This window comes from Sebastes umbrosus, chromosome 13 (genome assembly GCF_015220745.1).
Source record: "Sebastes umbrosus isolate fSebUmb1 chromosome 13, fSebUmb1.pri, whole genome shotgun sequence".
Taxonomy (NCBI): Eukaryota; Metazoa; Chordata; class Actinopteri; order Perciformes; family Sebastidae; genus Sebastes; species Sebastes umbrosus.
The window spans coordinates 8,950,907-8,977,763 of record NC_051281.1 but is presented as its reverse complement, the minus strand read 5'-3'; the positions used below and the strand labels follow the sequence as shown (position 1 = coordinate 8,977,763).

The following is a 26,857-nucleotide window of genomic DNA, read 5'->3' as shown; positions in this document are numbered from 1 at the left end:
TTTGCATTAGAAGGCTGATGCATTAAATAAATTGCTTCCTTATCACAGGTAATCTGTGAATAGTGTGATTAAATTATTAGTATTTAATTTGAACACACTGCGACTAAATGGTCTCAGTTTCTCAAACACACCTCTCTCCACAGACAAGAATATTTTTAATGCAGAACAAATCTGCACATTATGTAGCTGCACTACAGTGTCCATGTAGGAATAACTCCTTTCTGCTTGGATGGATGTGAATTGGTGGTACCACTGTCCTATGTTATTGATATCGCTTACCTCTATGAATACAATTAGATTTCATGTTTTTTCATGTGATTTCAATTTTGACATTTTATTAATAGTTGTGTTTCCAACCTTGGGTCCAGGATTTGTCTGCTCTGAGGTTGTCGAACTTAGATTTGCACATATATAACTAAAATCATAACAGCACACTTACTGATTATACAAAAGTCTGTATGTAAAACTATTTAAAAACCACCTAGTAGGCCACATTTTGTTTAAACCTTGTATTTTGCAGATAATAATCAAGCTATACTATTATTTTTAGTACTATACTATTGATAGAATTAAATTAAAGTGGTAGCTGCATAGGATTGTTTCCGACTCGTGCGATCCAAACAGAGTGTTGTTAAGTCCAAAAGTCAAAATTTAATGAAAAAAATAGATATAATAATTTCCAAAATGTACAAATGTTTTATTTATTTGTTGTTGGGGGCGGTAGTAGCCGGAGGGTCCTCAGTTCAAGTCCCCACATGGATGAAGTACGGACTGTGGACTGGTAGCTGGAAAGGTGCCAGTTCAACTCCTGGGCACTGCCGAGGTGCCCTTGAGCAAGGCACCGGACTCCCAAACTGCTCCCTGGGCACTATATAGTAGCTGCCCACTTTTCCTACTACTAGGATGGGTTAAATGCAGAGAGTGTACAATGTACTGTGTGACAATAAAAGCTGATTTACATTTACATTTTTATTTAGCCTTTCAAAAACAACATTTTCACTGTGGTCAAAAACCTATTTGCACACAAAGGGAGGCCCGCACCTGTATTAAAAGGGCAGTATAGCATCAATCTAACAATACCATAAATTACATTTATTTAACCACAATTACAAAAACATCTATTTCGGCTCTAACACTATTATAGTAAATTAATTAACATTTTTATATAGACTAATTATTTTTAAGAAATAAGAAATCCACAGAGCTTTTAGAAAGGTGCCGAATAAAAGTACAGCTTTTCCTCAAAAGAAATATTAATTTTGCGAATTAATCATTTTAAAAATGTTGATGGGTCCAAAATGAATGTTTTGTTTATATCTGTGGAAGATATCTGACGTTTGGCTCCCACTTCAAATTTGATAATCATGATTATTATTTCTATAATTGCATTGCCCAAATGTGTGGTTTACTTTTATTATGGTACAGGTGTTCCTGGTGTCTAACCCTGTCTTTTATTATTCTCGCTCTGCCCACAGTTTGCCCAGTCTAAGACCGCTGATGGATGTCAATTACCTGCCTATGACTGACATGCGTATTGCAAGAACCTTTTGCTTCACCAACGGGGGGCAGGCGCTCTATCTCAGCTCCCCGACAGAGATCCAGAGAATCACATACAGCCAGGAGATGTGTGACAACCTGCAGGTCATCTCTCTATCTATATATACAGTATAAATATATCAGTCTGTTTATCCGTCTCCCTCCCTATGACATGCAGCCTCTCACAGTTTTACTTTTTGCTTTAACATTCCAGTGAGACCGTTCTAATCAGCTTGATTGACAATTTGTATCATCTCACATTTTGGTTTAGAGTTCAGAAAATTATTGGTGCCATTAATAAGTGAAGTGAAATGTCACAATTGTCCTGTGTGGTTTGAACTCCACTGGGTTGATTGTATTAATATAGTTTAACAGTGTTTGTGCGTGTAGACATTGGCATGTTTATATACATAGATTTCTTTTTAAGAGCCATCACTGTACACTCTCTAATGATAACAGACGTCAGTGGAGCTTGTAACATGATGCTGCCATAGTGCCACCTACAGGCGGCAGCAGGTACTCAGATTATGGTCTGGTTCTCCCCAGTCATTGAAGAAAATGTGTCACAAAGGGAAGAGAAAGTGAAGTAAACATCCTACAAACGATGACCAATGTGTGATCGACAAATATCAGCAATACCTCACTGTTGCAGTGTTTTAAAAAAGATTGTATTAATTGCTTTTTTTCATTTTCATTCATTTCAGGAGATGCTGGGGGAGCTGTTTACACCAATAGAAACACCAGAAGCCCAGAACAGAGGCTTCCTAAAGGGCTTCTTTGGAGGAAATTCCCATAACTTCGACAGAGAGGAGCTCTGTGCGTTTTTTCTCTTTTTCTCTGTATGAAGGGTTTCATTCTAGTGTGTACTAATCCACATAAAAAAAATGTATTTAATAAATCAATATCTAGAAGGAACTGTATGACTAGCAAAGGGCTGAAACTCCATCATAGCTAGAATAGTGACCCAACATGTGCTTTATTTCTGCTCCTCCCGTCACTTCTCTGTTTACCTGATGTTGTTGACAGTTGGCGAGGCAGCAGCTGGGAAGGGCTCTCGGAGTCTGGCCCAGCACATCCCTGGGCAGGCGGGGATGGAGGGCATGAAGATCGCGGCTGGCGGAGTTGTGGGTGAGCTGGCACGAGCCCGCATCGCTCTGGATGAGAGAGGCCAGAGGCTGGGGGAGCTAGAGGACCGGACCGCCCTCATGATGTCCAGCGCAGACACCTTCTCCAAACACGCTCATGAGGTAAAAGAAAGATTATCAAAAATTCATAAACAAAATGTTGCACACGACCAAATTTATGACAAAAAATACTGATTTTAAAAAAATGCTACATACAACACCTTCAAAGCAAACTTTTAAAGAGGATCTATTATGCTTTTGTGCATGTAAATGGTCTGCAAAGTAAAAAAGCCCAAAGTCCACGCCAAAGGGAGTTACTCCCCCCCACAGAAACACTGCTCCTGAACTGCCTGAAACGCCTTGATTGAAGTCCTGACTTTTCTTCCGTAACGTGGTGATGTCACCAAGTAACACATTTGCATAATACCTGCCTAGCGGCTAGTTTGGCACGTCCTCAAACAAAGCTTTTGGTTGACCGATCACAACAGAGTGGGCCGGCTTACCAATCAGAGCAGACTGGGCTTTTCAGGAGGTGGAGGGTCAGGTATGGTAATTTACATTAAAGCATGTAAACATGTTCTTGTAGAAACCCCAAAATACAAGTATGCACCTGAAAATATGCATAATAGGTCCTCTTTAAAAATGGGGTGTTATTCCAGAGGAAACGAAGCAGTGACATCTTGTTATTCCTCACCATCAACACTATGTGACTTTTTGTTTTTACAGCTGATGCTAAAGTGCAAGGACAAGAAGTGGTACCAGTTCTAATAGCAAAGAGGACTGACGCTGCCCTTGGACTGCTGGGAGCTTTATGCCGGAACAGGGACTTTCACTCTATAAATGAGAGCAATTAAAAGAGAGACTCAAGAGTGACTTTCTCTTTTACGGCTTCTGGACGGGCTGCGGCACCGTTGAAGGACGAGGACGTGTTAGTTCCTTGTCTAGACACGTAGTGATGAGAGACAGGAAGAGAATGGCGAATGGCGGCATTTAAGGGACTGAAGATGGAACTGGAAATATCCGACAAGTCTGTCTGTGTGTTTGCGTGTGTTTGGTTGTGTGTGTGTTTGTGTGATTGCGTGTGTTTGTGTGTGTGTGTGTGTGTGTGTGTGTTTGGTTGGGTTTTCAGGACCTCACTGTGTAGATACTCAAAAAGTTAAGAAACCAACAAGAAATGCATGAAAACAAAAATGGATGACTATTAAAAAATATCCAACTGCCATATTAATAAAAAGCAGCATGCTACTTTAACAGGATACACAAATAAAAAGTTTTATTTAATGATGTAAGCCAACAACAGAAACTATGAAAAACTTTATATTTTTTGAAATATTGACAAAAAACTATATATAAAAAGGGAAATGTATACCTGCATCGCTATTAAGCCAAAACTTGTGTTCCTTTCCCTTTTTTTTTTATTTTATTTTTGGTTAATTGTTTTTTCTTAGTCTCAGCAAATATTTAACGCCACAATATAGATGCACATAGTTAGCTTTCTCTACACACACTTAGACTAATGTTGATGTTCTTAACAACTACTCTGGGCTGCACAGTGCAAACACAAATCAGTAGTATTTTACACTTGCCTGTGCGCACTCTAATCACACTAATTCCCGGCTGCTGCTACTTACAAAAGCATTAAATGACGATGAGGAATATCTCACTCCCCAACTACAGTTGTATGAAAACAGAGAACAGACTGGTGTGAGACGTATTCAAAGGCTCTGGACACAGTGTGTTTATAGCTATATATACTATTCACGTGCCATAAAAAACAAGACGAGTGAATGCACTCGCTGTAAACTAACTAACAAAGAGCTAATAATGTGGTAGTCATCGTGTGTTTGATCAGAACAGATGAGACGTAGTGCTCGGAGTCGGCCATAGAGGGCATTTATCAAAGTCAAATAAGTCAGTTTTCTTTATGAAAAAATAAGAGGGTGTTTTTTTTATTTATTTTTTGCTGGTTCACCATTTCAGTCTTTAGCTGCCTTTGTCAGAGTTAGGTTGTGTGAGTGTGTGTGTGTGAGAGAGAGAGAGAAAGAGTGCCACAAATGTTAAGCAACTCTTTCTCCGCCAAAGCAATCAAAAATGAATGACACCCTCCCATCTCTCTCCACCTTAGAAGTTGTGGTTTTATGCGTTTTAAACCTGAGCGGTCCTCTTTTCATGATCACAAACAATAATTTTAATGATTGTCAACAACGTCTTTGTGACGGGAGTACGAAGAGGAGTTCATAACCGCCACCTTGTGAATCAGTAAAAAGGTTCAGGAGAAGTAACAGTATTTTTTTTCAGTGATGTTCAGATGTGAGTCAGTGAAGAAACTATGTACATGTGTAAAACATTCACAAACGATTTCAACTGAAGGTTCTTTTTTTTCGTTCAATATTGTTCTTGATGACTATGATATCCTCTTGTCGCAGTCCTATATTTGATGGTGATAGCCTCTCTCAACCGAAGGCTGTTGTATGTTTAAAAACAACAAAAATGTTTCATGATACATGGTCGTGTATCATATTGTGATTGTGTTGTACATGTCGATGGGTAGCCACATGACACGGGCAAACAGCATTAATGAGGAGGATATTTTGTACTTGTGTATTTGTCTGTATTTTGAATTGAAACCAAACAGAGGATTATTGATATCCATTTCTCACACATCAGGCCTTTATGCACACGAGCATTAACACGTAGAAAGTGTTGCGCCTTGGTCATGTTGACGTCACTCCCACGTAAAATATGCACAGCGACACATGCGCTCAAAACCTAAAAAATATAACAAGTATCTGCATCGCTAGTCATTTATGCCTGCTTCCTGTCAGGCTCCTTATTAGGCTTTACAGTAAATGGCCTTCAGACTCATTTGTTTTCACCAAACCCAAGTCACCTGAAATCCTAATTCACACGGATTTCAGGAGTAACACATGATTTGATTCAATGAGGTGTCTTAAAAACATGTAAAAAAAAAATAATAAATTTCTCTCCTATCTCTGTACCGTCAATGAGATTTGTGTTCAGTGCAGTTCTTTCAATGGCAGAGAAAAACACACAAAAAAACAAAAAATAAAATAATTAAAAAAAAAAAAATCTGACTTCTACTGACAGGGTGTTTTGTTAGTATGTTTTCGGTTTGTATGTTTTTGGTTTTTATATTAACTGTACAGCTCAATCTTGGAAGAAAGGTGAAACAAAAAAAAAAAAGCTAAAAGATAAAGACATTGTTGGGATATTTTTCTCTGTATATGTTGTACCTGTTACTGCTGGTACTGTATCTGGTATTCTGGCTCTGTCTAAATCACTGGAACTCTGTCGTTCTTCACACTGTAGTATCCTGAAAAAAGCATTTCTCTGGTTTTCTCAATGATGGCAGCAAAGTTTGTCTTATTTAAATGGATTCTACCACTTTTTGTTCTTATTGATATTATACTAGTGTAATAGAAATTACTTGACAAAAAAGAACTGAAAATATGTTGATGCAAAAGCAAACTGAAATAAACATTGATTGATGTACACAGTTGAGAGCTCTGTTTCACTGGCCCCGCTTCCACAATCAGCTGCCGTTGTTTTGCTAGTATGAAGTACAACTATAGACTATAAGAAGTGCCAATTTAATGCCTCTTTATTCTTCTATTCTACTAGAATTCAGAGGGAAATATTGTACGTTTTTACTTCACTAGAGCTATAATAACTAGTTACTTTACAAATTCAGATTTTCACATACTTAACATATAAGCTAACATATTATATTAATATTATTGTTATATTATGTATTGCTAGAATTAAAAGTTCATATTGATAACATTTATATGTATTTAAAAGTATGGCTTTTCCTGAAAAGAATTATTATGACTATGAATTAATATTTTTTTTTTTTAATTTGGCAGGTCCAAAATGGATGTTTTATTTATCTCTGTGGAAGATATCTGACGTTTGGTTCCCACTAGCCAATAGTAAAACGACGTTGGTGTCACGCGGTATTTCTGGGTCATCAGTTAGTGTGGAAAAAACGGATAAATGGTTGATTGAGATTGACTGTAAGTGCCTGGCACATGATTTGTGAAGTACATTCAAAGGAACGAGGGAGGGAGAAAGTGACATCTAGTGGCTGAATGTTATCAATGGCACCTTTAAATTATGCAACAGTATATAAAATAATTAAAATCAGCTTGACCTCGCTCAACTACAGCAGTCAAATACTACTAACACACATCAGCAATAAAGAAAAAATAATAATTATACGAGATAAAATAGTATAACTCTGAAAGGGGGCATTTTTCTACATCGAGTACAAAATTAATTTACATAATATTCACTTAACATTTTCCATACATGACTTCTACCAATGGATTATTTTTACAGTGTGGTATTGCTACTAGGATATATACTACTTCTATTTTTTTTTAATATTTTATTTTCAAATTTTTTAAGTTAACCAAACATACAAAACATACAAAACACAAACAAACTCACACAAACATGACTCCAAATTCCCTCCCTATCCCACCAACATACAAACTGAAAAAGAACCATATAAAGAGCAATATTCGCAAATGTATCACATTTCTTATCTGTTTAAAATGTACCTTAAAGGGAGATTTGTCAAGTATTTAATACTCTGATCAACATGGCAGTGGGCATATACTGTATATATATATATATATATATATATCAATTGACATATTTTATTGAAAAAATATTAAGAGAAATATATGACATATATATATACATAAATAAGTACTATATGCACAGCATCAAATTATTGTATATATTTTGTATATATATATATTTTTGATTATGTGTAATATTTTTATGAGCAAATCTCTCCATACAGTTCCAGTTGAATTAATTTATCAAAATAAATAAGAAAGTGAATAAACCAATCAAAAAGCCTCATTCACAATCCCATCCCCTTCACTCCTTTCTTTACTCAGCATCATCATCACCATCACAGCATGTAGCCAAGGCTTGAACTTCTGGGTTTCTGTCCAATCAGAGTCAAGAGCGCTCATTCAGCCAATTAAAACCCAGATTCGGCGACAGTGTTGACCAATCAGCTTCATCGCAGCGCAGTTAGTCCCGCCCCCTGCTCATTCAGCAGATAGTTAACCAAACTGTACGAGGGTTTCTGAAGCTAATGCTGATCTTTGTATCACTTAAAACGTATTAAAATAACAACAGTATGCTCGTATGATAGCCAGACATTAACCATTAGAGATGTCACTCCTGAGTTGTGTTGTTCCAGATGGAAACGGGACGTTAAAGCGTTAGCTATGTGTCTGCGGGTGTTTCCGTGGTGGCTGCTGCTCTTCTGTCTGCAGCCGTTCAGACATGAAGTCCCGGCTGCAGCAGCAGACTCCTCCTCGGTACCCAGCGCTGCTAGGACTCTGGTCTGGGGACCGGGACTCGAGACGGACCTGGTGCTGCCGGCTCGGTTCTTCTACATACAGGCGGTGGACAGCTCGGGGAGGAAGTGAGTAACGTTATCAGGATGTTAATGTTAATGTTGCAACAACCTGTAACATTTTTATTGGCAAGCAATGCTGCGTTCAAGTTCTCCACGTAGCCTCCTGCTCTGGATGATCCTTTGTAAGATGATATAGGGCAGTTTAAAAAATATATATATATATATATATATTATATATAATATATATATTATATATATATATAATAATAATAATAAAAAATATATATATATATATATATTATATATAATATATATATATATATTATATTATATATATATATAATAATAATAAAAAAAATATATATATATATATATATATTATATATATATATATATATATAATAAATAAATATGATACACAATAATTTCATGTAAATGTAAATTCAATTCAATTGACATTTTTCATATTTCAAATATTTTTATTAGGAAGCATGTGCATATCAGTAGTAGCCTACAGACTTCTGTGAAGTGAATATCATGCCTCATTTCAGATATGTAACAACAAAAGACAAATAATACCTGGAACTGAAAGACAAAACAAAAAGAAGACAATCAAACACTCGAAACATAAATAATAATAAAAAAATAAATAATCCCACATCCAACACTCTAAGGCACACAAATCAAGAAAAAAAAAAAAATATATATATATATATATATATATATACAGTATATATTAATAATAATAATAATAATAATAATAATAATAATATTCGCATATTTTAACTGTTTAAAATGTACCTTAAAGGGAGATTTGTCAAGTATTTAATACTCTGATCAACATGGGAGTGGGCATATACATATATATATATATCAATTGACATATTTTATTGACAAAATATTAAGAGAAATATATGACAAATATACATAAATAAGTACTACAGGAGGTATATAATCATTGTATATATTTTACCAAAAAAAAGTATATAATAAATAAAAAAATAAATAATAATCATTTCTGGGACTTATTTTTTATGTGTAAATAAATGGTATATAAGTGGTTGTGCTAGAGCCAGAAGAGGTTTGTAGCCATTCATTTAGTTAAAACTACAGCGAGTAAAATTGTATCTCTGTCACTGCTGAGCAACTCTCCTATTAGCAAATATGCAGCCCTGAATAAGGTTTATTTTTGTCTATACTTTTTTCAGTGTTTGTTTTTATAAGAAAATACCTTACGGTATAATACCTTATTAAGATAATGTTAAGCTTGACAGATGTTTATCTTTCCCATCAAGAAATTAATGTAGTCAAATGTTACAACCCCCACTTTTTCAATTATAATTTCTAAGAAAAAATTGTCATATTTGGGTCAGTATTGTTCTTTTTGTAATATCCTGCAAAACAACTGTGAAACTATAGCCTTCCAATTAAATTGATGCAGGGCAGTGCATTTTTTATTAGCACCTGAGGACTGCATGACTACAGAGAAAGGAAATCGTAGTAAATCTTTTCAACAATGCTGAAATCTTAAACCAGTCAATAGTAGGAGAGCAGACATGAAAGTCTGCGCCCCAGGGAGAAAGAGTCAGACAACCTCCAAGGACCCCTTTCATCCAACAGCTCCCATGGGGCCAATGAAGGTATCCCGCTCTATGTGGGTGTCACTTTCACACATGCTTTGGGTCCCAAGATGGATCAGTTTCTCAACTTCCATTCACGCCTCCAACAAAAAACTACATTATTGTTGTCTGCTGGTACACAAGAGAGACAATAGCAGCATGCCAACACCAAGAAGCCATGAAATTATATCAGCAACAACAGATTTCCTGTTTTTAATGCACAAGTTGTGATATTAAATTACAATATAGTCAGAAAGTAATAGGAAAAAAATCTGATTGTAATTGTTTTGGCACTTTCAATCTGAAATCAAACTTTTACTCTGAGGTTAAAGTGCAGATAAGGCAACCAGGATATGTAAACACCACCAAAGCTTCATTTCAAATCTAATGTGCCGTAGTATGGAGCCAATAGAACACAAAATGTTGTTGTCATTGTCCTAATACTTTGTGACAGCATTGTTTACGGGTTAGTGGTGAGACAAAGCATGTAGGTTACAATCAATTGTACTCAAGACGTTTATAAAATAGGAACGTTTTATCACATTATTCATTTTAATCACATTTTTCACTCCACCCAAACTACAGTTTAGAGCAAATAATATTCAGTAACTAAAATGTCAGGTGCTTATCTGGGGCCATTATATTAAGATATTTGGGCAAGAATCACATTCAAATAAAGGAATTACATGTCATCTGTATACAATAATTAAATGCTTTAGAGCTGCAACTAACGAATATTTTCATTTTTGATTATTTTCTTGATTAATTTATTAGTTGTTTGGTTTATAAAATGTCAGAAAATGGTGAAAAAGGTTGATCAGTGTTTCCCAAAGCCCAAGATGACGTCCTCAAATGTCTTGAGGAGATATGAAATGTCATTATCGAGATATGAAATGACCATATCCCCCAGCCCTAAGCCCTAATGTACACTAAACTAAACATTTTAGTTTATCACCTCATCAGTTAGTGTGGTGTTACACTTGTGTTTTTCCGGCTTGGTTCTCTCTTTAACAGTAGCACGTTGTCCATGTTTCCTCCCTCACAGTTTAACAACATCACCTGGTGAGAAAACATTTGAGGTGAAGATTGTAGCTCCAGTGGAGCAGTTCACCAGGATTTGGATACAGGTCCTGGATCGTCAGGATGGCTCCTTCCTGGTCCGCTACAGAATGTACGCCACCTACACGGACCTCCACATCCACGTTCTGCTCAAGAACAAGCACGTCGCCAAGTCACCTTTTATCCTCAAAGGTAGAACACGATCAAAGCTGCCTGCAAAATATGTTTTATGATGAGATTTGTGTTTTCTGGCCCGATAAAGACGGCACATTTGATGTCTGTGTATTTTTCCTCTCTACAGGCCCAGTCTACCATGAGGGCTGTGACTGTCCCCAGCCCAGTGGTTCTGTATGGGAGGCCCACATGCACTGTCCTCCGTCCTTCCCTCAGATAGACCGGGACCTGGCCGCCTACACTAACGTCGACCCAGATCGTAACGCGCAGGAGATCCCACAGCGCTTTGGACAGAGACAAAGCCTCTGCCACTACACTGTCAAAGACAACAAGGTACCGCACACGCCACCAACACCACAGAAGAAACAAGATATTATATTGTTATTAAATAGCCAGTATCAGCCTGGTGTAACAGCAAACTGATGTATCCCTCTAACTGTCACATTAACATGCAAGTCATTTTACAAAAAAAATCCCCAGATTCTCTTTCAAATACCATCGTAACCACAGGGCACTGTAGTAATAACGGGTAGAATTTCTTTAGGCTGAATAGTAATTAGGGCCATGTGATAATGTAAAGTGGGCCAAGAGAGCCTGGAGCTATGTGACACGCTTGTAACAACAGCCTATCAACCAGGTGTTCAAGGGTACAATCTTCTCAAAATACCACTCTGGACGTCAATCCAGGTTCTTGTAACAGTGATACGTCTAAAGCCTTGTTGCCACAGAGCTAGCATTACCTGGGAACATCCAGCCATTCATCAGTTGTCAGGGATTCACAATCCCAATTATATGATCTGTTTTGAGGGGGGTTGAGCTTCCAAACTAATTTCACATTTAAATAGACGGAGCATTGCTTTCTTTTTTTTCTTTGCATCATAATAAGACCAGCGGAGTTTTTTATGTTGATATAGCTTTTTTTTTATTCTCTTTAGATCTACGTTAAAACTTTTGGAGAGCATGTGGGGTTCAGAATCTTTATGGACGCCATCCTCCTGTCACTCACCAGAAAGGTAAACTGCCTGTGTAATACTGAAACATTTGAGCAGTTTTAATCTTTAATATGCCGCTAATACATTTTATTTGAAAAAGGACATGAGATATATATATATATATATATATATATATATATATATATATATATATAAAGAAGAGCGTACTCTCATATTGTCCTCTCTATGGTGTTGTGTTGTGCGTCCAGGTACATCTCCCTGATATAGAGTTCTTTGTTAACCTGGGTGACTGGCCGCTGGAGAAGAGGAAATCCACAGAGAAGCTTCATCCCATCTTTTCCTGGTGTGGCTCCAACAATACCAGAGATATCGTCATGCCCACGTATGACCTGACTGAGTCTGTCCTTGAGACCATGGGGAGGTAAGGCTGTGCATCCATAACACAAAAAACGTTATGCGACTTTAATTGTAGTTATTATTAAATCTGTACAAGACTCTACAGAGTGTGTCACCGCTGTATCACTAGTCTACCAAAGCACCAATCATACCTGGGCACCCTTAAAGGAACACTCCATTGAAAACGTTATCTTTTGAGTATCAACTGGTGGCTCTGAAAAGTTTGTAGCTTGTTTCTTAGTGGAGGACGGGAGTCGAAGTCAGCATGGACACATTGCACACCTGTAGTCATAAGGATGATTTACAATAAGCTGTTCTTCCCAAAGGAGATGACGATGGGGACAAATAGGGGTTGCGTATACAGACTGCACCACGACACTGTCACAGTGCAGACTGAATAATGTGGAACCAAAATAAACCTGCGTCAGGATGCTCATTATTTCCGCAGCGTTGCTTCATGCATTTTTATGCAGTGGAAGATAGCCAATTGGTGTGTCACAGCAAAAAAAAGTTTGCCAGCAAATATTTTATTTTACATCCAAATTGAGCCAGCAGAACAGCTCTCCGTATCACGCATACATTGACTTTTTGCCCTGCAGAAATTCTCACTTTGTAATGAGTGATTTTCGCCAGGTGTAGCTGCTGATCTCTGCATGACAAAACTATATTTAAAACTGTTTTTCATAAAGAGAAAGCAAAGTATGTGCACCAGAGTACAAATAGTTTATAGGCACAGAGGCAAAGCTGACAGTATGAAGTCAATCCATTTTATATATGCATGACCGTGAGGCTCTTATTACTGTCTTAATGTCCGCTTTATGATTCTGCACGTCATTATCGATATGAGTCCATAACTGTGACAGACGCTGAGATGAATAACTTGGCCAACATGCTGTCCATCCAATGAACAGAGTAAGTCTGGACATGATGTCGGTGCAGGCCAACACGGGGCCGCCCTGGCCAGAGAAGAACGCCACGGCCTTCTGGAGGGGCCGGGACAGTCGGCAGGAACGTCTGGAGCTGGTCAAGCTCGCCAGGGCTCACCCCGACATGATAGACGCTGCCTTCACCAACTTCTTCTTCTTCAAACATGATGAGAGTCTCTATGGGCCGCTGGTCAAACACGTTTCTTTCTTTGATTTTTTCAAGGTGAGAGCACTCATTTCTGATTTAATTAAAGAAATAGCTTTTGTGTTTTGAAGTGGGGTTGTATGAGGTACTTATCCATAGTGAGTGTATTACCTACAGGAGATGACGGTCGGCACGCCCCCAGTTTGGAGAAGCAGTTGCTAAGCAGCTTTTCATAAGTTGATTTTGAAGAAAGTCACTTTCTTATTATTTCTATCCCACCAGTACAAGTACCAAATAAACATCGACGGCACCGTGGCAGCGTATCGACTGCCGTACCTACTAGCAGGAGACAGTGTTGTCTTGAAGCAGGATTCTGGCTACTACGAGCATTTCTACAATGAGCTTCGACCGTGGGAGCACTACATCCCCATCAGGGCGGACCTCGGAGACCTGCTGGAAAAGATCCAGTGGGCTCAAGACCACGATGAAGAGGTGAGGATGATAATGATTATGGGCATTGCACATTATGTTTGGCGGTTAATCCTATGATGTGGTGTAATTCTAGTCAGTTGATTCTTTGTGCTTATTTATTGGCCTCCTTAAGAATTAACACAGATAACTTTATCATTTTGTCAGAGTGGAGTATATTTTTTCTTGTCTGTAAACCAAGTTGCTCTGATTCTTGCTGTCTTTCAGGTGCAGGAAATTGCACTGGCGGGTCAGCAGTTTGCCCGCAATAAACTCATGGGAAACAGCATATATTGTTACTACCACAAACTTTACCAGGTAACATTTCTACTAGGGCTGTCAATCGATTCAAATATTTAATCGCAATTAATCGCAAAATAATCTCATTTTTTTATCTGTTCAAAATGAACATGAAAGGGAGATTTGTCAAGTATTTAAAACTCTTATCAACATGGGCAAATATGCTGCTTTATGAAAATGTATGTATATCATTTAGAATTTGAAATCAATTAACAACACAGAACAATGATAAATATTGTCCAGAAACCCTCACAGGTACTGCATTTAGCATAAAATAATATGCTAAAATCATAACATGGCAAACTCAAGCCCAACAGGCAAGAACAGCTGTCAGAGTGCTGACTTGACTATGGCTTGGCCAAAACTGCATGTGATTATCATAAAGTGGGCATGTCTGTAAAGGGGAGACTCGTGGGTACCCATAGAACCCATTTTCATTCACATATCTTAAGGTCAGAGGTCAAAGGACCCCTTTGAAAATGGCCATGACCGTTTTTCCTCGCCAAGATTTAGAGTAATTTTGGAGCGTTATTTAGCCTCCTTCTTGACAAGCTAGTATGACATGATTGGTACCAATGGATTCCTCAGGTTTTCTAGTTTCCTATGATACCAGTATCTTGCTTTAGAACTGAGCTCGCTACGACCTAAAAAATGCTAGTTGTATTAATGCGTTAAAGAAATTAGTGGCATTAAAACAAATTTGCGTTAATATCTAATTGTTATGAGGATGTGCTTCCCTGCCAGTCATAGTCCTCTCTGTAAGTTCAGTGCTCTTCTTCTAGGAGTATGCCAAACTCCAGGTCACAGAGCCCAAGGTTCGTGAAGGCATGGAGCTGGTGGAGCAGCCCAGTGACGACCTGTTCCCATGTTCCTGCCACAGGACGAGGGTAAGGGACACCGTTAAGTTGCATCAGAGTGACTTTGTATTGTTTCACCTCACCTCAGCTTACAGGATTATGGTACGTGTCCCCAGGATCTGTCCTTTCCACGCTTCCCATTCATTATCAGAGCCGTGCAATGCATTCTGGTAGCGTGGCGGCATGATTTGAGAGATGGAGTGTCATGTTAGCCGCTCCTCATTTGCATAAATTTTAGGTGTAGGCTACTTTTTTTTTCTCAATTAAGCGATTATTTTGGTCTATAAAATGGCAGAAAATTGTGAAAAAATGTCGATCAGTGTTTCCCAAAGCCCAAGATGACATCTTCAAATGTCTTGTTTTGTCCACAACTCAAAGATATTCAGTTTACTGTCATAAAGGAGTAAAGAAACCAGAAAATCTTCACATTTCAGAAGCTGGAATCAGAGAATTTTGAATTTTTTTTCTTAAAAAATTACTCATCGATTATCAAAATAGTTGCCGATTAATTTAATATTTGACAACTAATGAGAGTTTTTTCCAGTTATATGCTCTAGATATGCCTGCTAATTTGCACATGATTGAGAGGTAGATTGAAAACAAACACCAGGACTTCCAGAAAGGCAAACCTGCAGCAGAACAAACAGAATAGCTTCTAACTGTGCCAAATACATTGGTTGGTTTAAGCTCTTCATTAGTAATAATAATAGTATTTGGAAAAAATACTGGTATTAATGTTTAAACTTTGGTACCACATCGCCTCAAGGCAGACCATACCATTGTAAAGAGTGTGTCTCCCTCTGGTGTATGTAAGGTGCCAGTGCACCTTGCTAAATAAATGATTCAAGATGTTTATTGTCACACCGGTTATACAATATGGGAGCAGTGAGGTTGGATATTATAAAAATATTGCACAGGCATTTTATTTTTTATATTGCATTGATTGAAGTATTATTGTATTAAATGCAAGTTGAAAATAAAAATTAAAGTAATACATTAAAAGCCCTACATATCCACACAGGTGTTACTCCCGTTTATTAGACCTTTGGTGAGGTTGGAGGTCCGTGGAGCTATGCTGGGATAGATATGTGGGAGTTTTAAATATGATAAAGGCAAACCGTAATCTAAAAAGTTCTATACATTTTTCTATTTAACCTTTTTTTAAGTGCAAAGTGATTATTCAGACCAAACTGCTGTACAAAAGTATGCTGCCTCTAATTGGGTTTTACAAATTATATATTTTTTCTGTTGGCATACATTTCTTCCCACATGCCGAAACAAATCCAGCTAAAAATCCAGCCTTCTGATCCCAACATGTTTTAACAAATACTTAAGATTATCTTTGTTAACACAAGGAATAGTGGTGAACCTTATATAACTTTTTGTTATTTTTTTTCTGTTCTCAAAGATGTGATGTGGATGTAGAGAGCTATCCATCCCACTTATTTGTGATTTAGTGGATCAGTTGAGTGATTTATTCTATCAATTATGTAAGAGATTAAATTTAGAGCTATTATATGTATTATTAGATGTAGAGGCTTTGAGTTGGTGTTGGTTGTTGTGTGTCTCAGTGGTTGTGTTATGTATTGAGTCATATTGTGAGCGTGAATGTTACGGATGTGTTTTGATGTATGTATGTATTTTCTTATTGAATTGTTGTTAAAAATATAAATGAGGATCCCAGGAAGAGTTGCTGATGTTGCAATACAGTAGCAAATGGGAATCTAAATAAACTAAACTATTAATCTTTTTGTTTGTTTTTCAGGCAAAGGATGAACTTTAATTGACCTGTCGTCCAGTTACAGAGCAATCCTTCATATCTGATATACTGCCAAATAATGTTTGAGTGTTCATTAATTGTATGACTATATGCAGTATGAATATCACATCTCATTTTTTAAATAAAATCTTTTTGTATGTTGAAATTGATTATTTTTTCTACTGTTGTTGGATACACTCACACTGCAAAAACATATTATACACATATGCTAAATCATAAATTGCACTTGGCATACCATCCCAGAGCTCTGTCATTCCTGTATAGCAGACCGTTGCTATACGGCTGCTAGTTCTGATCACTGGCACTCGCCGCCTGCAGACAAGGTAAGAAAATGTACCGGTTGAGCTGCATTTTGTTTTAGAGAATGTACTGTCTGAACTAATTGCTAAAAACAATTAAATGTGGTTTCTTACCTGGAAGTTGGTAATCATAATATTAAGATTAATTGTGTGCACATGAGTTTTACTGTGTATTGTCTTTCCAGGAGACCAAACAACACATTCCTCTAAAACCAGACAAAACTGTCATCAATATACTCAGTAATAAAAACTCACATGGTTTTGCCAGAAAATCTTCACAACTGGGCAATTCCAAAAAATAAATGCACAACAGTTTCTGGACATCCATAACAGAAATTACAATTCACATCAATGTCTCTCTTAAATCTTTTTTTTTTTAACATAGTTTTTAGCTGGATATAATGAATTATTGTTTAAAATAAACTTCCTTAACTTTATTGCTGATTAAGTGTTGATTAGGTAGAAGCCAGGCCTTTTTCCATACCATATCATCCACAAATTGATTCCAATGTGAAATCAGAGGGTATTGACTATTAGTTGCTAACTCACTATTGTCAGATATTCAAATAAACTTCACTGTGTTCTTTCTTTTTTTTGTTATTGAAGGATATGAATGAATGGCTTTATTTTGAACATAAAAATAAATAAAAACAGCTACAAAATAATAAACAAAACAAGAGTAATAGTGTTCGAAAAGGAGTAGGTAGAAGTAAAACTTATATTTCCCTACCCGTTTCTCACTTCTCTATTAACTCATATATCATAGAATGATAATATAATATAAAAACTATCCCAGATTTATTTAGATATGAATTTAAAGAAATAGATAGAAATAATAATGATAATTAAAAAAAAAAATTGGGGTGAATTAACTTTAAAAAATATAAAGTTATAATAAAAAACATACTTTATTCTTATTCATACATGTTAACAGTTTTATCACTTTTCTTAGTTTTTATAGTTGTGATATATTGAATGATAAATGGATTTATATAGCGCAATCCTGTGAAATTGGGGGTAACTTTTATTACTTTACATGTACTGGTATGTATGTCAAATTTACCATATCTTAAATTCCCCATAAATTCAATGTTAGATATATCATGTGTCAAAATGTGTGTCTGTGCCTTTAAGACGAACTATGACGTAATTCTATTTAGTCGAATCCCATTGGCTGGCTGACTTCCGCATGTTTTTTGTTTTTGCAGGGAAGCATCAAGCATGGCAGGAGGAGAACCGTGGAACAGAGTAAACATTACCTTTCCAGGTGCAGTTTCTCTTGTCAGAGTACATTTCAGCTCAACTACAGGTACGATTCACTGTTCGGATGTTAATTATCTAAACATGTTGACTTTGTTAATGTTATATCTGTGACAACAATTCAAATACACTGTATATACTGTATGCAGCTTGCAACCCACGTGGGAGGGCATGTATCTACCATCAGCAGTGTTGATGTTGTACTTGCATCCTGGGGGATTTGCAGTTCTCCCCTGAGCCATATCATTATCATTAAATAAACTATATATACTATACATAAACTATCACTAAGAGTACAACCCTTATAGATCATCTTGGGGTGTCTCTGAGTTTGCTATATAATGCAATGAATGGCATGTATACTACAAATACACAGAGGCTTAGGAGTGTGTGGGAGGAGGAACTGTCAGTGACTATTAATGATGAGACATGGGAAGATATTTGGAGTCATGCCAAAAAGATATTCATCTTTACCCAGACAAAAGCAATCCAATTTAAAATTATACATATAATACATATATTAGGTATATAATAGGTACCTTAACCCATTGCCTTTGGTCGTGTCATAAATGACAGAAGTACTGGTCTGAAATGGTATGTGAAATGGAAAAGATATATGATAAGGATTAAGAAATTAATCCAATGTACAAATATAACTACTGCAGTCAACAAAAGGTTATTTAACATTTTTACATTTGCTGCTAGAAAAAACTATATTACTACAGTGGATAAGTGATAAGAAACCCTCTGTTCAATGCTGGCGTAAAGTCATATTTGAGATGGTCCCTTTGGAATATCTTACAAATATTCTACATGCCAAAGTAGATCAGTTCTACAATATTTGGCATTACCTTTCTGAATTATATTGGACCTGATCTCTCCTCCATTATCTCACAAGGAGTCTCTTGAACATGAACCCATATATCCTGTGACTTCCTGCACTAAGGACTATTTCCTATATGACCTCCTATATACATTTTTTTATCTGAGCTGTACCAGTGTTTGTTTGTTTGTTGTAGTTGTTTTTTTTTTATTATTATTCTTATTGTTGTGTGTGTGAAAATAAGAAAACCCAATAAATTATATTATGAAAAATAAATAAAAATAAACTATGATGTTTAAGTGTTGTTTCTTGTTCTGCAGATGCAAGTGTTAAAGCCCTGTTGCTGGAAAATGAGAAGGTGCTGAAGCTGATTCAGAGTACGCTTCTTCAAACGGAGGTGCGAGTTCTCTACGAGCTGCTGTACTTCCTGAATAACAGCTTCAGAGGCAACAAGACGTTGAAAGGCTTGAAGCAGGTGAGGCGTCCACATCTGGCCACATCTGCAGGATGTGTGATTGTTGATCTATCTGTTTTGAGTCCTGGTGGTGGGGAAACATGCAAAAGTCAGAGAACTAAAAAAGCTATAGAACTAACTCATGTGTGAGTTTCATGTTACATATTTTCTGTTTATCTCTCACAGGTTGAACAATGCATAAACAGGCTGAAGAGCATGAAGCTTGATGATGCTCTTCAGGAGCTGAAAGAGATGTGTCCCAACAGAATTCAAAGGTAAAGTTTCATTGGTTCAGTTTGATGTGCTGTTTCTCCCTATTGTTAATGAACATACAGGCCAGCATCAAACATAGTCTTTGCCATTTAATGACACAGATTGTATGTGAACAAATTTCAAAAATGCAAGCAGAATAAATCATTTACAAGCATGACATGAATAAAACAAAGTAAAAAAAATATTAAACAGTTGTTAGTTATAGGGTCTGATAACTTTCAAGTAATATAAAGAGATCTTTGGCATATTTGGATTTCATTAATTTCAGGAACTTAATGTAGAGTTGAGTTTCACTATAGTAGCATATGAAGATGGGTTGGGTCTTTAAGAATTTTGCCTTATGAATAAAGAATTTGGCTAAAATTAGTAAAATATTAAATTGTATGTTCAAGCTGGCTTGAATTAAGGTCATCAGGTCAGGACATTTCTAACTTGTGGGTTTTGTGTGGTGCACATCAAAAACGATTGAGAAATGAGGCAGAATATGCATTAAAAAAATGTATGAAGAAAAGAATACAGAAATAAATAAGTTTGGGGAAATAAATAGGAGGAAATGCAAAAGGAAAATCATGTATAAATAAATATATATACATACAATTTAATAATGAATAAATACATTTAATAATAAATTAAAAATAAACGCAAACATAAATAAGTAAATACATTTACAAGTTAATATAACTAAATAAATAAAAGGGAAAATTAATTTTAAAAAAGTAGAAAGGGGAATTAATACAAATAAATAAATAAAGAAGCAAATTAAAACAGAAATATCAATTTATGTCATATTTAACAATTAATTAATGCCTACATTTCTTTTTAATATTATTTTTAGTGCATTTAATGTCATTTTTTTTATTATTATGGCAGGTTCCATCCTGAATAGGCCGTCACTATTGACTCCATCAATTAAACCATGGTAGTCTGCAACTTCAAATTCTTTAATGCACACACCACAGCAGTGATGTATTTAGTTGACGGTGGGAGGCTGTAATCATCTGTTTATTCACTGTAATGACATGTTTTTTTTAGAGGACTGAGCATCAAGGCTGGTGAGTGTGACGTTCCCAGTCAGCCCATGCTGGAGTGGCAGTGTCTCAAAGTGCTGGGAGCCGCCCAGCTGATGAGCTGCACATTGAATCGCTGCAGCAGAGCTTTCTCGTATCCTTTTCAGAGGTCACACTATTCGTAAACATGAATAGTAGTCTGACAGAAATCTCTGAAGAGAGAGTTTTTTTTCTGAATTAAGTGTGAAAATTGTGGCTTTCTTGATGTCCTGATTTATCCTTAACAGAGATGTGCTTCAGACTCTCGAAGCAGCATCTGAATTTGAAGGAGTTTGTTGTCTTGAATGTGGTGATAACCAGCATGCTCAGTCGTCTCTGGTGAGTGCTCTCTTCCTCACTGTCACATCTTAAAAAGGTTGAGAAATGCAAAAAGATGCACATTTATACAGCACAAAGTTGTTCTGCATGTTAGCAGCTCCATATTGCAGTACAATTTAGAAAAATCTGTATTTGAAATAGTTTGTGTTTGTTTAGAATTCGCTTCCATGAATCTAAATCTACCTTTGTGCTCCATCAGGGTGATTTTCCGCGGTATCCTGGTCAGCCTGTCCACTCTGTACCAGCAGCTCCTGGAGCTCCTCGGAGAAGTATCAAACGCCCGGCCCATGCCCTTCCTCACAGACTTCTCCCTGCCAGCAGATATGACTCAGTTCCTGGGTCCTTCTGATGCATCTTTCCTGACCAAAAAGCTAGCACACGGTCCCGCTGCCAAAGACCACAAGGAGAAGCAGCAGCAGAGGAAGAAATCTTCTGTTAAAGTCAAGAACCAGAGAAGGACGAGGAAGGTTAAAGAAGATATGGGAGTTGCTGTTGAAAGAGGTGTGGAGCTTTTTCATTGTTCTGTATTCTGTAGAACACAATTAATGCAGCGCAGTAAGAAGACAGTAGAGAATGACAGGAACGCCTCCTACTTTGATTGGTTTGTTTCTTCTTCTCTACTTTCTCAGTGCACAGCTGGTTCTGGCTGTTAATAGCCTGCCGTACATACCATCGTAAAGACACACAAATAACAGCAGACAGTAAACTAAGATGAGCTTTAGTCGTATGTTATGATAATAGTCATCATGTGTAGTTCATGTGAGGACATTTGGATGTTCATGGTAGCAGTTCAAGCACATATTTGGATAATGTGAATTTCTGTATAGCCATCTCGCCTACAGCAAAAAAAAAGGGCAGCCACACCAGAGATTTGTCTCAAGTATACGAGGCAGTTCCTTCCTTTTTAATATCATGCTATGTAGCTAAAAAAAGAGACATTTCACTGCCAGCATCATTACATTATTAGCATCACTGGATGTTGAATTGCTTGCTAGAAAGTCCAACATCTGAACTGCGCCCATAGCAACGGTCTGCTATACATAGCAACGGTCTGTTATAAAGAATTTACAGAACGCAGGACAACCCAGTGCTGCATTTTCTCCCCATCTCATTTATCATGCAGAGTGAACCTTGTTACAACAGCATTCACATTACTGTTACCATTTTATTTCTTTTTTCAGGATTAGGTCTTGACACTGACAAGCCTTTCCTCAAAGCTTTCAGGGACTTAACCAAGGTATGTGAGCAAAACCAGATGAAACATTTAATCGTTCTTTTATTATTGAAGAATATGTAATTACAAAGTGTTTTCACCTAATCATCACATCTAATGATTGAGTTATGTTGTCACCCAAGGGCAAATCGTTCCGGCAGAAAACACACAAGGCTGACGAGAAACAAAAGTTCAAGAAACAAGTGAGAGAGGCCGCGACTTTCACAGACATGGCAACGCATCTAGAAGAAATAATCCTGTGGTGTAAATCCCAGAAGATGGAAAAGGAAAAACGTCTTTTAAGCTTCCTGCATTTAAAGTGCAAGAGGTTGAAAGGCCTCGATGCAGCAGGATACAAGTAAGAGCAACACCGCAGAATATACACTCATATACTAGTACACCCACTTTATTAGGTACAGCTGTGGAGTCTAACGCAATTTAATGCAACAGCCCTGCCGTAAAATCTACCAGTACAACACCACCACGATTGCCTTTATGATGGTGTCGAAAAACCTGAACATTATAAGCATCATAAAATATGACTTTTTGGCAGAACAGTTGAATAGATTTATTTTTATTAAAGTCCAAGTCGAGTTGCAAGTCTTTTTTGATTTTGTCAAGTCGAATCTAAAGTCATCAAATGCAAGTCCAAGTCATGTGACTCAAGTCCACACCTCTGTCTGACTGTACAGGTGTGTCTTATAAAGTGGCCACGGTGTGCAGAGTGTTGAGGTAAAACTACGTAAGATAAGAGATGAGATAAAACGTTATTGTCCTTTCACACGAAACATTCGTCATGCACCACATGCTCCAAACAATCAACAGGATAACATAAAAACATAAAACAAAAAAACATGTGCCAGGTCACCCTCCATCAGAAGACACAATATAGCACACACACACATACTGTATATCCCACATCTTAAATACATACTTTAGTATTCTGTGACACAGTCGCTCCTAATACTAATTGCTCATATTTCTATCATTTGTCCCCAGCGTCCAGAGGAAGCTCCGGGCCTTCAGACAGGAAGCTTGCCGGGCTTTATCTCCTCACGCATCAGCACCAAGAACCTGTCAGTCTTCTGCTGCAGCGAGGAGACGCGCTCGCTGGAGAAAGCGTTCTCGGTTACTCAGGAGTCGATTGAAGGAGAAGAAGAGACAAAGGAAGAGGACTGAGTTATCAGAGTCTGGACTGTCGGGGGACGACCAGATAAACAGGCCGACATCTCAGACCACCAGCCAGGACGACATTGATGATATATTCGCCTCTGTAGGTTTGTGACACTTTGGACTTAGACACATCCAAGGAAACGCATTAGTGAATGCAGCTGAGCTCAGTATATGACACATACCTCTGTTTTGAAAGGAAGATGGAATTTGATGCAAAGTTAAAACTGATGATTGGACATTGTATGAAGTGCTAAACGGCAGCAGTCACTTTTAAAGTAAGTGTGATGATTTTTAGCCTGTATTGGATAGGACAGTATAGAGGCACACAGGAAACAAGGAGAGAGAGAGAGAGAGAGAGAGAGAGAGAGAGGGGGGATATGACCAAGCCCCCAGGAAGAGCGCCGGTCGTTGATCCCAACTTTCGTAGTGGTCAAACAGCGGTACTACAACTTCAGTGTCCGTCATGTGATGCCATTGGACCCAAAAATACTTTTTCCCATAGATTTACATTGGGAAAGAGACATCTGTAACTCAGCGGATACTTTTTTTTGACTACCAGGACGCCCGAGGTGATGATATTTAATGCTGTGACATATTTTGGATTTTTTTTTAATCTGAATGGGGAATTTTAAGAGTTTTTATGGCTCAAACCTTCACTGCAGTTTAATTTTGGATTTTAGCCATACCATTGACTGAAAAATGTAGATTCAACTCTTGTTTAGTGTATTAGATATTGAATAATAAGGTATTTAAACTAGGGCTGTCAAAGTTAATGAAATTTGTTGTTGTTGCCTGTTGGGCTTGAGTTTTCCATATAATGGATTTGAGAATATTTTTTATGCTAAATGCCATACCTGTGAGGGTTTTTGGACAATATTTGTCATTTCTTTTTGTTGTTGATGAAATATATATATATATATTTTTTAAAGATTATTTTTTTGGCATATCAAGCCTTTATTGAAAGGACAGTGGATAGTCTAGAAAGGGGAAGAGAGAGAGAGGGGGCGAAATGCAGAGATGACACCAGGTTGGATTTGAACCCAGGCTGCTGCGGTTAGGACTCAGCCTTGTTATATGGGCGCCCGCTCTACCAACTGAGCTATCGGGGCGCCCTAATTAAATATTCTAATTGATTGACAGCCCTAGTATTTAAACATTTTCAATGCAGACACTTGAAGAAACATGAAGATCATCTCCTGGTCCTGGCGATTGTCTTTTGTCTCAGAATGACAAGAGCATTGAATGTCTATGGCACAGATAAACCTCCATAGTAGGCATTTAAATATTTTGAAGCATGTCGGCTTCAGCAAAAAAAAAAAAATCAAATGATATGCTTGAAATATTTAAACTATAAAATCCCATATGCAAGAAAGTTGATATTCCATATTTTTTTTACAAAAAGGCGTATAAATGCCCAGAAAATGCCAAATGCGTTTAGCGTGCATTGAGTACGCCTCGTTGCTTTCTCGACGGAACAGGAGCGGTGTTTTGTTTTGTCAGTTATGTTAGTGACATTGTCACATAATGTTGTTGACGTTTGTGACGTGTTTCCTGTAGTTATGTTATGTTGTTCCCACACATGTTTTACCTAGTTTACTTCATAGATTTAAAACTGTTTAATATCTATGGTTTACCTGCTTATTTTAAGCCAACCATGACGTTTTCCCTTGGTTTTGTTGCATACAGTAAATATACTAATGGCACTGGTCTGTTTTTAGAAATACTAATATGATCTGACCTGAATTGTTATAAAACCATTTCTGAATGTTTAAATTGACTGAAGAACTGCTTAATGATAAAATGTAATGAACCTGGATTGTTCCTGCACACTGAAGCCACAGTTTTATGGCGCTAAACACCTATTTCACTGCTCTGCTGCACACATTCAGTGAAATACCATTATAAGAGCTATTAAGTGCACATCTTGTTCCACTCTCTGAAGACAGCACTACAGTATAATAACATGTCTTATGCACAATGAAATAAAAATCAGTTTAATGAACCGTGAAATACTGCAAATGCCTATTTTAAGCATTAAAAGCCATAAATGTTACAGATCCCATGTCTAAAGGGCTTTTTAAGGCTCTGGTGGTATTTCTGGCTCCACCTGGTGGAGGTGATGAATGAATGCACTCTATGATTAGTTCCAGACTGATGATTGTTCTCAGAATATGCATTGAATCCCTCAGCCTTGTTAATTGTAAGGCAGCCTGAGGAAGCAGATACTGTGAGTGCTGATATGAGCAGAGAACACTCTGGCAGTGCTGTGTATTAGTAGGCAGGATGGCCCCAGATCTATAGGCCTTTGAAGTAAAGTATAAAAGCTGTGCAGGTACAAGTGCCCCCACATCGAAACCATACAGGTGTCTGGCAGTCCAAAGCGACCGTGGTTGCTCAGGAGTGGAGGCTGTGCACCAGATTAGGAGCTAAAGGGTTAGTTCTGTTGCAGTCTGTGTGTTTTTTTCCTGCCCACCATCTTATCATCCTCTGCCAAAGACGACACCGTCCTCCCATCTGCACAAATACAACGGTGCAGTTTTCTTCCCTCTCACTGAGCACTCGCTGGGCTGAGTTATGGTCTCTCACATCAGCCCGCCAGCTTTATTTGTGCGTACGAGGCTGCAGATTCCTGATTCCTGTGCTTTCTGGGTTTCATCTAAACCAGTTAGTCAAGGACAACTTTTGTACTTTTGCTGCAATGAGGGAAAGGAGCAGAGGGAAAGCTTTGAATGTCTGCATTCTGTATACAATAGTACATAGAAACTCAGGCCATTTTTTTTTTAATCAGGATAAAGTTTGAAGGAGTGACTGAGCCAATTGCTATCAGCACAAAGGGGGATATACATGCCAGCAAAACCTTTAGAACACTTTTTTTTTTACTTCACATGCAGTGTACACAGTTCTCTAAATGTGACCTCTAATTACAGCTGGGCAATATAATGATATATCAATATCGGGATATGAGACTGGATATCGTAATGTGACATAAGTGTTGTCTTTTCCTGGCTTTAAAGGTTGCATTAATGAATCGGAAACATGTTGCAGCTATTATCTCCAACAAAAGATAACAAATTCTTCTGTTATCTTGTACACATTTTCCTCAGTAGAAGTGGGAGCAGCAGTGTATAAATGAATCTACAAAACAACGATGCACTAGGGATGTGTGCCTCGTTGAAGATGTAGTTAGTACATGAAATACTGATGGTAGACGGCATTTTTCATGCAATGCAGCA

At 37.3% G+C, this 26,857-nt stretch overlaps 3 protein-coding genes across 12 annotated transcripts in view; all 3 read left to right on the top strand.

The window, feature by feature from the left end:
• Positions 1-6,180, top strand: part of stxbp5l (syntaxin binding protein 5-like) — a 169,959-nt gene extending 163,779 nt beyond the window's left edge. For all 10 annotated transcript variants that reach the window (XM_037788943.1, XM_037788952.1, XM_037788950.1 and 7 more), the window contains 4 exons: positions 1,476-1,641; positions 2,241-2,352; positions 2,563-2,783; positions 3,387-6,180. In XM_037788943.1, the coding sequence (XP_037644871.1) occupies positions 1,476-1,641; positions 2,241-2,352; positions 2,563-2,783; positions 3,387-3,428 (541 nt within the window). In that variant the 3' untranslated portion in view covers positions 3,429-6,180. The remainder of the gene's footprint in view (positions 1-1,475; positions 1,642-2,240; positions 2,353-2,562; positions 2,784-3,386) is intronic.
• A 1,557-nt stretch (positions 6,181-7,737) lies between these two features.
• On the top strand, positions 7,738-16,889 carry poglut2 (protein O-glucosyltransferase 2). The gene is made up of 10 exons (XM_037790891.1): positions 7,738-8,133; positions 10,732-10,937; positions 11,047-11,252; positions 11,855-11,932; positions 12,121-12,293; positions 13,180-13,417; positions 13,622-13,831; positions 14,036-14,125; positions 14,890-14,994; positions 16,730-16,889. Exons 1-10 carry the CDS (start codon positions 7,934-7,936, stop codon positions 16,745-16,747), a joined length of 1,524 nt encoding a protein of 507 aa, XP_037646819.1. The 5' UTR covers positions 7,738-7,933; the 3' UTR covers positions 16,748-16,889.
• A 1,333-nt stretch (positions 16,890-18,222) lies between these two features.
• nepro (nucleolus and neural progenitor protein) lies at positions 18,223-24,479 on the top strand. Its single transcript, XM_037790973.1, has 9 exons — positions 18,223-18,352; positions 19,447-19,601; positions 19,767-19,855; positions 20,886-21,014; positions 21,161-21,238; positions 21,438-21,739; positions 22,420-22,475; positions 22,595-22,809; positions 23,451-24,479. The coding sequence occupies exons 1-9, from the start codon at positions 18,265-18,267 to the stop codon at positions 23,734-23,736; spliced, it is 1,398 nt and encodes a 465-aa protein (XP_037646901.1). The 5' UTR covers positions 18,223-18,264; the 3' UTR covers positions 23,737-24,479.
• The last annotated feature ends 2,378 nt before the right edge of the window (positions 24,480-26,857 follow it).